The sequence below is a fragment of the Heliangelus exortis genome, chromosome 11, assembly GCF_036169615.1.
Source record: "Heliangelus exortis chromosome 11, bHelExo1.hap1, whole genome shotgun sequence".
In the NCBI taxonomy this organism is placed as follows: Eukaryota; Metazoa; Chordata; class Aves; order Apodiformes; family Trochilidae; genus Heliangelus; species Heliangelus exortis.
Genome location: NC_092432.1, coordinates 1,440,220 through 1,457,137, shown reverse-complemented (window position 1 = coordinate 1,457,137; position 16,918 = coordinate 1,440,220). Strand labels below are relative to the sequence as shown.

Sequence of the window (16,918 nt, the reverse complement as noted above, 5' to 3'; positions counted from 1 at the left end):
TAAGGGATAACTTCAGCTGTGGTGGCTTTGGAGCATACAGCATTATGGACTCAAGATTAATGCTCCCTGTTCTTACACGCTGTGGTAGAGCTCTTTCTACTTTTAAAAAGTTAAAGATTTAGCAGGTTTTTGTTAGTTTAGTCTGCCTTTTCCCATTATTTAAATGGTTAGCAGTGGCAGAGAAACCCTTTCCTGCCAGTGGAGATGGAGAGCAGCTGAGGTTGAGCTGCATTTCCACCAAGTTTAATTTTTTTTTTTTCCATTTTTTTTTTTTCCCCCTTGCGGTATTGAAGCTAAAATCCGGCAAACAAATAAGCAAGAAGCTTCTGTGCTCAAACAAGTAGCCTCATTAATCTTCATGGAGCACTGGTGTGAATTTTGCACCTGACAATTGCCACAGATTGGCCCTGAAAAGCCCACGTCCCACTTTTTTTTTTTTTTTTTCCCCCTTTTAGAGAAGGCGCCTCTATTCTCCACGACGCCTTTGAAGACGTGGAGGTAAAAGCCTCAGTAATGTCAGGGATTTTGTGGGGAGGAAAAAAAGTGCAATTTAATCATGATTGTCTGCAGCCTTTTCCATTGCAGTGCCTGCACTATAGTTCATATTTAAAAGAAGTCAAAGTGAAACTAATTATCTTTAATTAAGGCGAATTAGGCTTTGATTTTTTAATATATTTTTATGTAGAGAGATCTGCTCAACCCAAGGAATGTCCCAAAGGTTATTAGGGCAGATTTCTGTTGGGCCTGATGGTATTAGTAATAACCTTCTTCCTCATAGTCCTAGACAGGAACAAATATGTCACTTCATCAGTCTCTGTTACCCACGCTTCTGCCCCTCCACAGGGGTCGCAGATTCCACAAGTTATCAGCTAATGGCCTTATACATTAAAAATTGAAGCTTTCCTCACTCTGAGGCCTTTCAAGGCTTTGTTCTTAAGCCCCAGACACTTTGGAGTGCAGCTGCAAACTATAGGCAGAAGATTAAATTAATTTGTAACTCTTTTTTTTTTTTTTTTTTTTTTTTTTTTTTCCGTCCTGCATTACTAAATCCTGCACGTTTAATTGAAACCCTACTTCAAGATGCTTTGTGTTTCTGGTCTTCTTTGTTGTCAGTTTAACCTCAGAAGCACTTTAACTCTGGTAAATTGCTGTTATATCCTTTTGGATTTTTTTTTTTTTTTTTTTTTTTTTAACTCTGCAATAAGAGGACAGCGAAATTGATATTAGAAGGGAAGAAAAAAAAAAGAGTAGTTTTTGAGGTATTTAATATTTATTAAGGTCCATACCCTGCAGAGTTTCAGGTGATTTTAAGCCATCTATCTAGGAATGTATAAATTGGTCTTGGAATGAAATTTCACCTGGGGAATTTTATGTTATCCAGTAGTTAAGTCTGATTTTTAAAGTTTCCTCTTGTCTGAATGTTCCAAAGTGGAGGCTGCTTTTTCCATAAAATGAAGGTTTAACTGCAGTGCACCATCTAAATGCAAAAATCCGTAGATGGAAATTTAATTGTGTAAAATGTTCACGAGGTAATTAAGAACAAATTTTAGAACATTTCAGACTATAAAGTCCTCCTTCAGCTGGATCAGTAGCGATATTGGAAGTGCTTATTTTCAATTTGCAGTTATGCTGAGAAACATGGAATGTGTCTAAATTAAGAATAAAACCATCCTGTGCTTTTCAGCATAACTGTAAATTAAAAAACAACTTGCACAACATAGACAGTAATCTAAGTGGGGGTCTTTATTGCCTGAGAGTCCTAAAAATATGTTTTGAGCTTCCTTCCCTCAGTCACTTTTGGAACAGGGTAAGTAATTCTTCTCTTCAGTTCCAAAATTATTAATGAAGTTTTTAATTTACTTTTTTGGTCGCCTGTCTGCTCAGCACAAAAGGCACCTGGCTCAGTTGAAACCTGCTGCCTTGGGGTCTTTTTTCTTTCATGGATGTGTTTTTAGATCTAGTCTGGTAAAATCAGCATACACACATCTTGTACCTCTGCCTGCTCTTTCATGATCTGGGATTTTTTTCTCAGTTTTCTCAAGTATTGGTTTAAAATCCCATGGTGCATCCTGACTGGTCCAAGCTTAGGAGAAGGCTCCTTGAAGTTCAGACATTCCCTTCTCCCATCCTTCATATCCAGAATTCCATAAAATACTGATCACTTCCCACCCCTAAGCTAGTGTGAGTAGAAATGCTGCATTTTTCTTATGATGCCTTAAAAACAAAACTGCAAGTTCCCGAGTTTCATCCTGAGGAAAGTTTTTGGTAGTTTACATTTTTTTTTTTATCCTGCAGAGGCCTTGTGCTGCTTATGTTTCTGTGACTTTCCTGAGACAGATGATGGAGAGCATGAAAATCCCTTTGGTGAAGCTTTAATCTGTTTGTTTTGGGGTTGTTTCCTCCTTTCCTATAACTGTGACACTATTTATAAATCTAAATCTACACGCAGAGGTCACTGGTTGGCTGAACTTAAACCATTTTACTTAGTAAATTTAATTAAGAAAATACAGTGCAACTCATAAGCAAATGAGTTTTTCCTAGTTTTAAACCAAGCCACCCTCTTGAGTGCTGATTGCCTTGCTCGACCCCTGGTGATGTAGAAACAGGCAAAATTAAAAAGGACATTAAAGCTTCATTAAATCTGAAACACATTTAGTACAGTGACATATCTGCAGGCTATTTCAGGGAAGATTACATACTCTTTGGTAAGTTTCTTAATTTATAATACCTTGACAATCTTGCAGGGAGGAAGCAAACTCAGACTGGATGAATTGAGGGATGGTTTAGGGGGGAATGCAGAACTGGCACGGGGTCCAGCCATGGCTGCACTGCTTTGTAGTTCTCAGTTGAGGGGCAGCTTCCCTGAGAAAGTTGTTTCTTTTTTAACAACCCCCAAAGAACTTGTTCCTGATGGATTTTGGATCCCTCAAAGCTCATTTGTACACCCTGTGTTTACATCTGGCAGAAAGCTGCTCCTCCTTCCCCAATTATTCTGCTGCTTTTTGGAGCCCCTGCTGGGGTGTGTGGTGGTCAGGGAAGGGGAATCATCTGTGAGGATGGGAATAATGCTCAGTTTGAAGCAATTGTTGAGACAGTGGTTGTTTTTCTGCTTAAATAAGAGCTGCAGAATGGTGCCCTGTGCATATAGCCATAATTATCTCCTAGTTCTACAGTGGGGATATCTATTACATTCCTGCAAGTCTTTAACTGAGGTAATGACTATTCTTAAGGCAGCACTCATTGGGAAAATCAGGATTTCTTCTACTTAGGGCAGTGTTTGGCATTAAGAGGTTCATTTCTGGGCATTTATAGGCAACAGTGCTTCTTAGGATCTCCAGCAGCCTCTCAGAAGTTCAGGATGGTCCTCCCAAAAGAAGAGGAGGTGACAAAGGGTATGTTGGAGTAGCTCCTGGTCCTTAAGACTGGATGTGACAGAAACACAGGGGTTTTGCTGAACTCATTAGCAGTGTGGTTCAAAAGGCATCAAAGGAGTGGCTGGAGTGACTGTCTGAGCTGGGAGAAACTGGGAGAAGCTGGGAGCCAGACACAAGTGACAGAAAGGATGGTGATCAAGCCTGCTTAGCTCCAGTTGGTGTGCTACAGGGATGAATGTTCTGCTCATGCTGCACCAGAAACAAAAGTGAAAGAATTCACCCCAAAGAGCTGAGTCCTGAAGCAAACCTGAAGGACAGAGCAAAGAAGAAACCCAGAGGAGGAAGGTAGCTTAAATTTTATCACTTCAGAAAAACCTGAAGAGACCTTACTTGTCTTGTCACCTTAATTGTGTTCCCTATTCCAGTGTCTCTTACAAGCCTGATTTTTTCCAAGTGTTCAAGGCCAGGTTGGATGGGGCTCCAAGGTGTCCAGGGGGGGTTAGAACTGGATGATGATGATCTTTAAGGTCCCTTCCAACCCAAAGCAGTCTGGTATTCTGCATTCTGTAGGGATGGGTCTTGCAGAGCAAGCAAACACAACCATCCCCAAATTTTTCAAATGCAAGCAGATGGCAACTTGCAGGGGGATGAGTGGAACAAGAAAAAGCTCTCAGATGAGCTGTGCTCTGCTTTCCACATGGGCTTAGCAGACCATAGGGGCTCCTGGGCAGGCATTATACAAAGTCCCACTGATGATATTTAGGAAAGATTGGGGGGATGTTTTCAGAAGTGATGCCTGGGAATTCAGAGGTGAATTTCCTGCAGTCCTGACGTGCCTGTGCAGTGATGTCCAGAGGTGCTGTACAACCAGGGCAGCCTGTCTGGGACCCACTCTGTTTGTAGGTTTTCAGGACAAAATCCTATATCACTATGGCAAAAACTTCTTCTGGAAGTAGTCACCAAAAAAAAAATTGTTTCCTCTCTTGGGGTTTCTCTCACATGCCTCTTACACAGATGCTTCAAGACCTTCTCTGCTGCAGTAATGTCTTTCCTCTGGGGATCTGGAAGAAGTTGACTGCATTTCCTAAGGCTCAGAGCCAAGTGGCTGGTACAATGCTGCTTATTACCTTCCCATGACCTTTTCCCTGAGCTGGTGAGGCTCAAGTATATCTCCCAGACTTGGCCCCATCACTTCTCCACCTTGCTACAGTTCTGTCTCTGCCTTATTGTTCATGGTTGGGATGGGTTTGGGCTGCTGGCCAGGCTGAAATTTCAGCATCAGTTTGCAGAGCTGCCTCAGCTGCAGTCTGGCAGGGTCAAGTAACCACAGCTCAGGTATCACTGGCAATCCTTGTGCCATGGAAGAGCCCTGATGTGGGGTTTAATGTTTGCAGCACATGGTGTGATGGCTGAGCCCTTCAGCACTGATGCTTCTTGCTCAGGCTGCTGTGACTGTACCCAGTTTAAAATGCAGACACATGGACACCTTTTTGGTCAGCTTCCTTCTGAAGGCTGGTAGGAGGATTATTCATGAAGATGTAGAGGAGCTCATCTGACCATGGGCTCTTCTGTAAACCATGGAGAGAAGTGGGCTTGGCCAACAGGTCAAGAGCAGAGCTGCTCTGGATGCCCCTTTGGGGAGGATCTTGTGGCAAATCCTTGTCCTTCCTTAAAGAGTGAACAAAATAACTAGCTGTATTTGGCTGAAATTGTTTCTAAGGTTCAGACACCAAATGGGGAAACCTGAAGTTTTGTATGAAGAACTATTCATGGAATATTTATCAGCTGTGGCTTTATGGTATTGTTGTTGGGTCTAATCCTCATGCTAGGAGATCCTCAGGTAGTGATGTATCAGTAACCCCAGGTGATACCACGTGCAACTGGAAGCAGATCTGAGGAAAAGACTCAAGTGTTTATTTTGCAGGTGCCACCAGCTCTCCCCAGATCCCACTCACGGGTTCCAAGCTGGGTCTGACACGGATAAGGACACAAATCTCAGCAATCTAACCCAGATTTCCCTCTGAGCCAGTTAAGGAAGGACTTGGGGAGTTGAGAGCAGTACCTGCTCATTGCAGAGAATTCCCAGCAAAGGTCAGTGGCATTGGCCTCACTCCTGAGGCTGAACTGATTCCATTTCCAGAGTCCTCAGGAACTTGGGCATCAAACAGGGTTACTGAGCAGTACAGACAAAAGAAAGACAGAAATACTCAGGAGCTTGGAAGGAGGGGTGATTGCTGTGAATGACTCCATTCTAAATACAGCTCTTTGTGTGTTTTCAGAATTCCTTTTGCTGACATTTTCCCATTTCTACAATAGTAAGAGTTGAGTACTTTTCTCTCTTTAAGAAAATGTGCCCTCCATGCAAATCTATATAACTAGACAAATATTATTTCCTTTCCCAGCTTGCTCTTGGGAGGTTTCCATATCCTCAGGTAAGATTGTTCATTACTGCTGTTTGCCACTGTGACATTCATTCCTATGTATGAAGGTGCAGAGAGCAATTGTGAACATTTGAGCCACATACAAATAAATCTGTCCTGTTAAATTGAAAAGTGGTATCTTGAAGGAGTCATTTAGAAGTCTCTATTGATTTTTCCCCCCCCCCCCCCCTTCCTCTTTTTTCTCTTCTCCAAATTCTAGATTTTCGTTCCCTGGAGAGAATGAAAATTATGATGATGATAATGACTGTTTTGTTGTGAGATTATAAAATAATCCAGGATGTATAACAGTACTTTTGAAGCAGGAAGGTCTATCTACTCCTTTTCCATATTTTAGTTTTCAATTTCAATTTTGAATAATGGTACAGTGGTCTAAAATCTTCTCGAATCAAAATGTAAATGGAATACTTAAGGGAGCTCTGCATTTTCCCATTTAAGAGGACCTCATATTAGTATTTTATTTAGGTACTGGCTTTTTCTAACTTCCCATTGACCTAACTCAGTTTCATTTAAGTCAGTGGTAAAACTATTTCCACCTTCAGCATGGTGAGGCCAGGGCTCAGCCCTGCATTACCACACAACATTTTACTTTGTGTGCTTGAAAAAACCCATAAAGCTGTGACCAAAGCAACCAATCCAGAAATAGGTTTGATGATGGCTTGAAATTCATATTTTGCAAGATGGATGTTAGAATTCATAGTAACAAACTATTCTGTAGTTCCTCCAATTATTCTTTCCTGGGAGGGGGGGAAAAAGTGAAGTGTCCAGGGACTAAAATGAATTATTTGAATGTGGTTTTTATGTTTTCCTATGTTTTATGAACAGTGTTTTCTGCATCTTGGTCTATACAGATCAGAGTGCCTGGAGGCATGTCTGATTTAAAGGTGGTGTTGGTCTGTGCTCTTTAAGCATCTATTAACTTGCTATTATTATGCAAATAACTGTTGTAATACACATACTAATTTATGCATGGTTAGATTATGCAGATGCCTCACAAACATGGTTATTGAATAATAGGCTGGGACTCATTCTCTCTCCCATTTTTATAAGCTGTTTTAAGCAAATTCTCCTGACACTTTTATGGACTTGCAGAGGTTTTGTGTGGGTAGAAATCTACTGATTGGTCTCGTTCCCATCTCCTGTGGAAAAAAACATGCTGGCTGGGAGAGCTGGAACTTGGTGGCAGATCATACTTGGTGTGTTTTACCCATATTTTACAATTTTACCCTCTCCTTTGAAGAGAAGGCTGAAAAGGAAGCTCTTGTGTTGAAGTGTCCTCCATCCTTTGGCGTGCTCACTTCTGCTCCTGGAGTGTCTTGATGCTCATTGTAGCTGCTGGGTTGTAACACAAAATCAAAGGGACATTGGGACAGAAGATAAACCCTCTCTTCCCAGAAATCTTGGGGAAAGTTAGAGCACAGACATAATGTATGAATAGAGAGGAGAAAAAAAATTGTTTTCTGAATTGGGAGCAAAAGAGGATTGCTGATTTAAGACCCTTTTTCTGCTACTCTAATTAAAAAAATGGATCGGGTTTGTAAAAGAATATTTGGCAAGCCAGTAGTCCATGAAATTGTATATATTTTTAAATGTAAAACAGTTGAGGAGGTGAAACTTTAAAATGGAGCTATTAAGCTTTTCCAGCAACTGCTTTTCATGAGGAATTTTATGTGAAAATAGGTATTTTAGCCAAGGACTTACGGAGCTGGTCACAAGAACCCTTAGAAACTACTGAGAGGATATTTAGTAGGGGTTTTTTAATGTCTAAATATCTGTCTCCCCATGCCTGATTCTGCAGTCAGTCACTTGAGTAAATCCCCCTTAGTTCACTGGGTTTATTCATGTGATTGAAGGCAATTGTATGTTTGCAGGATTTGCCCCTAAATAACTTGAAGTTACTTCCCTCTGAAAATTGGAAGTATGGGTATGTGTTTGACAACACCTAAAATTTCTTGCAAGTGAATGTCTCAAGCTGTAGCTGGGGAAAAAAATCTTTTTTCTTTTTTTCTCTATTTTTAAGACACAGACAAATGGTGTGTGTAAATTCAGTTTAAATGAATAAGATTTATAGGGGGAGTCATTGCAATGTGGAAACACAGGACTCTTGCAATATGCCAGTAAGACTAAAGGATGATTAATTTTTTTCCTGGCCTTTAGTAGAATATTTTTAATGCTAGAACTTGCCACTTCTCCTTTTCCTCCTTTTTTTATAAGTATTTATTTTGCTAGCAGCTATTTTCACACGATTATTATTTAATAGTATGTTCACACTGAAGTCTGATCTTGAAAGCACTTAAGTGTGCAAACAACTCCTGTAAGTTAAGTTGTTTATGGGTGTGTTTAGAGTTATTCTGCATTCTTTTATTTTTTTTTATGTCTTGATACACAGGTAACTTCATAATCAGTAGCAAACTGCCAGGGGTAGTGATCTGAGCAAAGAAATAAGAAATAGTAATAACCAGAACTGCCTTTGCCACTATAAAAACTTTGCCCAGGAAACTCTTAATCCTTTAAATTGGGTCAATTTCTAAAGTGGTGAATGGTTTTACTGTTTAGTTTGTTTTTTTTTTTTCCTGGCATGGTGTTGCAAGGAGATGCTGTGATGTCCTGCTGTGGCTCCTTTTGGAAGTTGCAGGGAATAAGGATGAGAGGATTTTCTGTAGATACCAAGTAAGCACTTATGAGTATATTCTGCTCCTCATGCTTAATAAAGTAATAGTGGTGCTTGTGTTTCACAGACAGATGCACAACACTCTTTTTAATAAAGTTCTTTCCTCTGTAAACATGTAAAAAAGAAAGGAAACCCAGCAAACCCATCATTGTCCAGCTTTTTAGGGAAAATAAGTTCCAAATTTCTTTTCGAAGTTGAACCTTAATTGATGGATTTTTTATTTCACCTGTGTGAACTCTTAAAAAAACCAAAACAAACTAAAGTCCACTGCACTTCAGAATATATTTAATTAAATTTCAAGCTGGAACCCCAAAGATGTGCAGTGGCTGCAGGATGTACAGTTAATCACAGAGCTTCCCATTCACTCTGTTGTATAAAAACACGATGGGGGCAATGGCTTGTTTAATGATAATGCAATTTAGGAGAAATGAAAAGAATTGCTCACTAAATATTCTCGGCTTGTAGTCAAACTTTATACAAAGCAGGATGTTAAAAGGACGAGGCATCCATTAGGGAAATATTCCCAAGAAATAGGCAGCACTCAGCTGCCGAGGATTTAATCAGCGATGGGGAAGTGCAGATCACCACTGTGTTTAAGAAACGTTTGCATTTAGGGAAACCTTTTCCTTTCCCCTGCCTACGGTCCCAGCCCTTGCTTAATAAATTACACAAAAATAACCTGAAGTTTAAAAAAAAAAAAAAATAGAAATAACAAAAACCCACCCCAAAAAAATCCCATCCATCCCGCTCCTTCCCCCCCCCCAAATCTGAGCAAATACTGCCCCTGGTATTGTAAAGCTTTGAATGTTTTCACACCCCATTAATTTATTACTTCTCTTTCCTCATCTTTAAACCCCCCCCGCCTTTTTTTTTTTTTTTTTCCTTTCTTTTCTTTTTTTTTTTTTTTTCCTGAAACCCAGGCTCCCCGCTGCTAGAGCGATTTTCATCTTGTTGTTAATTTTCCCTGCTCCATATGGAGCTCCAGACATTTCACCTGGAGGCTGTACTAGATTTTGCTGTAGCGATCGCACTTCCGGAGGCCAAAACTGTCATTTAAGGTTCCCTCTGCATCTGTCTACGCCAGGCTTTTTTTTTTTTGCCTTTTTTTTTTTTTTCCCTGGCACCGGGAGAATGGGAAATAACAAATTGGATGCACCTGAGATTCGGATGATTAGTGGCTTTTGTAAATCCCGACGACTTGTAAGCAGATAGCTGTAGGGATGGGGAGGGCTAAAGAGCTTCCCGGGGTGAATCCCTGCTCACACCTTTTCTTTAGGATAAAGGATAAGGGGGGGGAGGAGGAGGGGGAAAAAAAAAAAAAAAACCACCCAAAAAAACCCCAAAACAACAACCACAAGGAGCATCCCGGCAGCCTGAACGCGGAGGAGAGTAACAAATATTTCATCCTGCCTTGTCATTGATTAGAAAAAGAGCCTTTAATTTCATTTCACCCCATGTTGTGATTAATTTGCATTCTTTGTCAGAAGTTAATGGAGTTTTTTATGGTTCGCTCTGAAATCCTTGAAGACATCAGAGTTGATCTGATGTTTATACAACCGCCAGCGGAATTTTTTCGTTTGATTGATGGAGAGCTTGATGTTATTCCAAACGGCTTTTTAAGCTGTTTTTAAGAATTATTTGAATAAAATGCAAGCGAGATATTGTTATAACGAGCAAGATTATCTGTTAAAAATCTGTTTCAAATAAAGAACATGATAAGTAGAAAAAAAAAAAGAAAAAAGATCAAAAAGACAGGAGAAATGATGAATCCAGAAGATGCTATTTGTTAAAATATATAATCCCAGGGTACAAATAAGTTATCTCAAAATGTAGTGCAAGTGATAGAGACCTTGATTGAAGGGCTTTTTAAAAATAATAAGAGTTGATTTTTGCTGCGTGATAAAGAATGGGGAGGAATTAGTCAAGAATTCAGCTCTTGTTAGATTTTCCCCCCCTTTTTTTTTTTTTCGTTCTCCCAGCTTTTTCACCTTCATTTCCCCAGCAATGCGAGCAGGGAGAGAGCACTGGGGTCTCAAAACGTGGAGAGACACGACTGCCAGGCCTGTTAGTTCACCAAAATGATGACATATTACTCATCTTGAGGAAGAGGCAGCCTTAAATCCCACTGCAAAGAAAACCATAAGTGGATGCTAAGAAATTTTATAGCCCCAGAAAGCGGTCGCTGCAGACTTTGCCATTGGTTTGCTTGGTAAGGAAAACAAAAAAAAAAAAGGGTGGGAAATAAATAATAACCATTTAGAAAAAAAAAAAAAAAATCCTCAGTGAAAGCAAACTGCTTTTTTGCTCCTCCTGTTAGGGAAAAGGTTTGTACTTTTTAGCCCAGCCTCGGCGAGACGACTGCAGGGCCAGATCCTCAGCTGGAGCGGATCCGTTCTGCTCCAGGGAGCTCAGGGGACAATGCCGACCCCCACCAGCCTTGGGACACAGCTCTGGTTTGGTTTTTTGGTTTTTTTTTCAGCAGGAAAAGATTTTTGCAAATGGTTTGGGTTGGGTTTATTTCAGATTTCTGGGTTTATTTTTATTTTTGGCAAGATTTTGTTTCCCTTCCGCCGCAAGTTCTGCCCTCGCTGTGGTTTCTGCAAGTAAGATTTAATTGTAGGTCAAAAAAAAAAAAAAGCTCTTCCCTTTGAAACAGATTAATTTATTTGCTGTATCTTAGTTTGTTAAATAATTGCATGGTTTTAAATGAAGCTGCTGCTTTCTGATCCCTGCATTAACGTGGTCTAAGGTTCTTTTTGTTATATGGAATCCATACTATTGACCGAATTTGGCCTGGTTTCATTTAAATGTAAGCAGGTTGTCAAGGAAAAAAATATTTAGTTTAACTTGGCACATAAAGTAGCCATTTTCCTGTTGTTTTTTCAATTGACAGAAGCATCCTTTAAGCATTCATTTATTTTGTGAGAATAAATTGAGGGTTGGTTACAGCATGTTTCCTAGTAAGAAAGAGATGTTGTTTTTTTGCCACATATATCAGTTTATCTGACCATTTAAAAAGCATTAAACACTGTTCAAATACTAATGCTAAAATAGTGAATTAAATTACTGTGTAATATCTTAAATGTGATAGATTTATGCAAATATTTTTGCTCTTATACTATATTCCAGAAATCACTGGCAGTGTTTTAAGCCATCTGCTATTATTTTAAACTCTCACCAATTTCACAACGTGGATTTTGCTACAAATCTCCCTTGTGAGATAATGTACTTCAGATACATTTTGCTTCGTTATTATTTTTTCTCCTTACTCAGAAATGAGTTGGAACTTAAATTTGATTTTTCTATTAGAAACTTGCTGTTAAATTTTTATTTAGTTTGGGGTTTTTTCCAGAGTTGCTGCAAAAACTAAAATGGAGATACCGTAGCAAAAAAAAAAAACCCAGTTTTGTGGGAATCTGAACTGCAAAGACAAAGTACTATTTCTTTAATTTTAATCTTGTGTGTTTAAAAATAAATAAATCTAAAATTGAAGGGTGAATAATATGGTCAAGATGGGAAGTGTAGGGAACCAGTAAATCCTGGTTTTATTATATGTTTCAGTGTGCTCAAAGAGCAGATTATTAGTATAAAATCTTCAAAGGCTGTGGGATATTTTTTTGCTTTCTAACCCTAACAATGCCAGGCAGTGTGAAGGAGCAGGGGTTCACCTGTGTTTAGTGCCCATCCCTCCAAGATGTGTTCTGAGGGAGAAGTTGAAGCAGATCCTGAAATAAAATGATGCTGTTTCCATGAGAGCTGCTTACCAGGGGTGGAGGGGACCAGTCAGCCAGGGGGAAATACATTTCTCCTGAAATATGGAAGGGTCTCCTGGGTGAGTTGGTGCCTCTGGGGAGTGGGAGGTGTTCCTGGAAGAGGAAACATCTTTTCCAGTGGTGGTTCCAGCAGCTGATGGCATCGAGTGACTCGCTGGCTTGAGAGCTTCCCCCTGGGAGATGGGCTCATGGTAGGTGGATCTGGTTGGTGTGGTTGGTTGCTTGGTTGGTTCAGGTGGCCATGTGGAAGCTGAGGATTGCAAAGTCCTGGATTTCCTGGGAATGTCCATCTTCTGCTCCCTGAGCAGCCTCTCTTGGCTGGGGTGAGGAGGAGGCACCGTTCCTCTCGAGTCACCCAGGACCTGGAGATGAACAGAGACAAGGGCACAGCTGATCCCTGCTCCTTTTTTCTGGTTTTGACTTCTGAAGATGGATGTAGCAATCCCAACATTTGCTCTTCCCTAACTCCATGGGCAGTTAATGCCAGAGGCTCAGGACTTTGTTTCCACATCCTTGGTGGAGCACACAGCCCACGAAACCATCTCCTCCTCCTCTCCAGGGGGGTGGTTGCTCCATCCTGCTGAGGAGCCCCAAAGGCCAGAACAAAAGAGAATTCTGATTTTGAGGTCTAGGCAAGTGCTCCTTGTCCACAGCAGCCACTTTTCCTGCCAGCCTCATGGAACCAAGGGTTTAATTCATGAGGGAGCAGCATGCTACCTGCAGTGGGTGCTTTGGAGAGGATGCTCATGGCCCAGCATCAGCCCCTTCCCTGCCCAAACACACTCAGCACCTCAGTTCTGTTCAAAATCTCCATTTATATGCTCAAACATTTGGTGCTTTGGGTTATTTCCTTTCCATTGTCCTTAGGATTGTGTCACACACAGCTATAGCAATTGGGTTTGCAGCTCCTTGGGGAAAGCTCAGGGGTTCTCCAGGTGGGTTCCAGTAGGAATTTTCACCATGGGCATTTTTACTGGTTTTCTTTTCAAGCTAGGAGGGACAGTCCTGATGGATCTTCATCTGCTGTTCTCCAGTGCTCCTGGTCTTAGAGGCTCTCTCCTTTCCTTAAATGATTTGTTTCTCTGTTATCCAAGAGTTTTTCCTTGCTGCAGGATGCTGTAGCAGCTCTGTGTGTCACAACCATGGAGAAGAGATGCAGGAGCATTGGTTGTGTCACCCTTGCTCTGTCTTCAGACTGAAGGCCCCACTTCTCTGGGTCTCTCCAGATTTCTGGCTGGTCTTGTAGTTTTTCTTTCAACTTTCCTGCTCTGCAGCTCTCTCAGAGCCTGCACAGGCTTGGACACAGAGCTGCTGGAGCTAATCTGGTGTCTTCAGACTGTACTCCTCCTGCACATCCCTCTGTGTGTTTGTCCTTTTTATTCTTTTTTTCCCCTTTTTTTCCTTGTTTTCTTTTATATTTATATTTTTTATATTTATATTATTATATATATATTTTTTTTTATATTATTCCTGCTCAGTTGTAGGTTTTCCTCTTCCATGACATCCTCTATGTTCTCCTGGTATTCTCTACTACTACAGTGGTCATTTTGCTAAACTTGATGAACATGGGTGACAATAAACAAAAACTTATATGAGTTTATAACTTAACCCCTTTCCTTTATTCAGTTTCTGACCACTCCTACTTACTGCACTTTTGGTGATGCTTAAAACCAAGATCCTAACCATCAGTTTGCTAAATTCCCTGTTTTTCCTTGTCCCACCTTCCTGCTGGCAGAGGAATTGGTTGCCATTTAGCATCCTGGTCCTACTCCAGTGTGGCTGCTGTTGTTGGCATCTTCCTCTGCCTCTGTGATTCCATGAGGGTGTAGATTTTCATGCCCACTTTGTTGAATTGTGTTCCTAAACTCTGCTAAAACAGATTTCTGGGAGAAGTGGCTGCAGTTCAATGGTGGATGAAATAATCTCTTTATATAAATTTGTTCGTAGACCTCAAGGGAAAGCAGTGTAATATAATTGTAAGAATATACTTAATACTAAGGTTGTTGTGAATTGTCTTTTTTTTTTTTTTTAAGTTTATTTTTATCCTTTTTTTTTTTTTTTTTTTATCCTCTGTTTGGTGACAGTGATGGAAGTTTGCCATTTGCAAAAGCCACAGATTGGGATGAAAGGGGCGATCAGAATGGCAGAAAGAAATCAGAGGGCTCCATCTTCCAGGTTTATTGCTTTGACTTCTCTCAGATTTATAACCAATTAAGAGGTTTGTAGGACTTTAACATAGATCTGAAAATCTTCCCTTCAGGAAGGGGAAGATTCCTTTCTTCCAAAGGAAGAGAAAAGCCCATGGTGGTGGAGACCACGTGGAAATGCAGTGTCAGGGCAGAGACAAAGCAAGTGTGTGTTGGTCATTTGTCAGGAGACAGTGTTTTGTGGCATTTTGTTCAGCAACACTTAACCCTCATTCATAAAGATTAAAAATAAGTTATGTGTGCTTTTAAAATCCACATTTACTAGATGAGGAAAATAAATGTTCTGCTGCAGAACCTCCTGTAAAAATTATAACCGTATGATTTGTTGGTGCGTGTGTTTTTCTATTAAAAAAAAAAAAATATCCCTAGCTTGAAAAGCAGTATATATGTAAAGAGAAAATTTGTTAACTGAGATGGGAAGATCTAACCTTGGGTCACCTGCAAATCTCTCAAACAAGAGCTCCAGGGCAAGTCCTAATTCCAGAGAGTATAAGGGAAAATTAAAGCTATAGCCAGAGACTCCTCCAAGGTACCCGGGGTGGACTCATTTGAGTTTCTTTGATTGTGCTGGTGAATATAATGTGCAAGGGATGGTAGAGGTCTTCTCAGCCACTTCCCATCCAAAGTATCTCCATGGAGACAGAAACAGAACCTGATGGTCTGTCAAAAGTTGCTTTTCATAACCAGAGGCATTCATTAAATAGTGGCTGAAGCAGGAGGCAAACTTGGGCATTTTTAACCAACCTAAAAAAAAAAATGGCATTTTGTGCTTTGGGGGAAAGTTTTATCCAGGTGCCACTGGTATTTCATGACCTGAGAAATAGAGTGTTAATGTGATCAATTTATTTCTCTTTCCTCTGCTTCTTCAAGGTGCAAACACCACATGCAGTAAGTAAGCAAAACCACAGCAAATGCAACACAAAAATACCAAATAGCTGATCTGATTCTGCAATATCACACTCTTGAAGGGCTCACCAAAACTTTTGGGCAGCTGGCTTGGGCTGAGACACCTTTTTATGGAATGGCTGGGAGAGCAGGGTAGCAGGGAAAAGCTTCAGGTGACTTTTCCAAGAGGAGGATGATGTTTTTGTGAGCACATCCGAGCGTTCCTCAATCCTCCTGAAATGCACATTATGCCTTTTTTTTTTTTTTTTGTCTGCCTTTCCAGCAGTCGTGACACTGCTGCCATTTCACTCTTTGAAATCCAGTGTGGAAAGTACCCCACAGTGTCCATCCTGACCCCCAAGTGCTCTGAGCATCACTCAGGGGATGGGACAAACCACGGGCTCGGGATTTTTGGGGTTTTTTTGCTGCACGTGGTTCCTTCGAGGTGAAGCTGCCTCCAAAAACTTCTCACCTCCCAGTCGTGCAGGAAAAGCAGAGAGGAAAAAAAAAAAAAGAACAAACAAAGATACAAAAAAAAAAAAAAAAAAGGCACGTGGGTGAAGGGGAAGATAAAACATTTTCTGTTGAGTACTTTTAAAACTGTTCTTAATGCGCTATAAAAGCGGCTGCTTCCCTTTTTTCATGAACTGTGTGCCAGAGGAGAAGCACTGACTGTAAAGTTGTCCTTGGTTAGGTTTGGTTTATGGTTGCAGAGCCTGCCCAATAATAGGAGCTTGGAAAAGGTAAACAACATGGTTTTATGAGTGAAAAATATGCCTAATATAAACACAGCGAAGTTCGTTGCTGTTCGGAACTTGAAAAATACGACTGTAAGGTTGCATTTTCCAGTGGAGTTAACAGAGGAGCAGAGCACAGCCTTGCAAGCAATATATCTGAGATGGGGAAAATAGGTAATACATCTAACTGGGGAGTCTCTGTGGCATTGGCAGAGAGGAAAGCACAGTAGCTTTATTTAATTGAGAAAATGAATCAATTACAATGATATTGCATCATCAAATAGAAGGGAAATAGCAGCTCTGTCATTACATCGGGTAACAGTGTTAAAAAGTAATTGAGTGTCTTAAGCATTTTGAATCAATTCCAGGTGCTGGCACAGCTACCTTAATGCAAAATTTATGAAGATGATCTCAAAAGAACATGTCCCCATCAAAAGTGGGCCATAAAAAGCTGGGAACGACGCGTGCGAGCGAGCGAGCGCCCGGCTCTCCCTCTTGCAGGAGGAGCAGAGTTGCAGTGTCAGAGGAAGAATTTTGCAATACTTTGATTTTTTGCCTCGCTTTGTTTTTCATTCAAAGCCCTGAGTGGTTTTATTGGAAGCAGTATTTTAATTCTTGTTGGGGAATTGGGTGTAATGCTGCCGGGGTGAGGCTGCTGGATGTAATCCCACCTCTGTTCCTCTTCATGAGGAGCCCTGTTGGGGCAGTAAGGAAAAGGAGGGGTATTTTGGATGAAAAACTGTTCCTCTTATTCATTGACACTAATCTAAAGGAGCTCCCAATCATCCCTGTTGCATCCTCTGAGTCTATGTTGTCATTTAGCATCTGGAAAT

At 40.6% G+C, this 16,918-nt stretch overlaps 1 protein-coding gene across 4 annotated transcripts in view; it reads left to right on the top strand.

Annotated features, from left to right (window-relative positions):
* MAP2K5 (mitogen-activated protein kinase kinase 5) overlaps positions 1-16,918 on the top strand; it is a 127,350-nt gene that overhangs the window by 70,873 nt on the left and 39,559 nt on the right. For 3 of the 4 annotated variants that reach the window (XM_071754120.1, XM_071754118.1, XM_071754121.1), the window contains one exon: positions 5,777-5,806. The exons of the other annotated variant lie outside the window; for it this stretch is intronic. In XM_071754120.1, the coding sequence (XP_071610221.1) occupies positions 5,777-5,806 (30 nt within the window). The remainder of the gene's footprint in view (positions 1-5,776; positions 5,807-16,918) is intronic. 4 annotated transcript variants of the gene reach the window in all.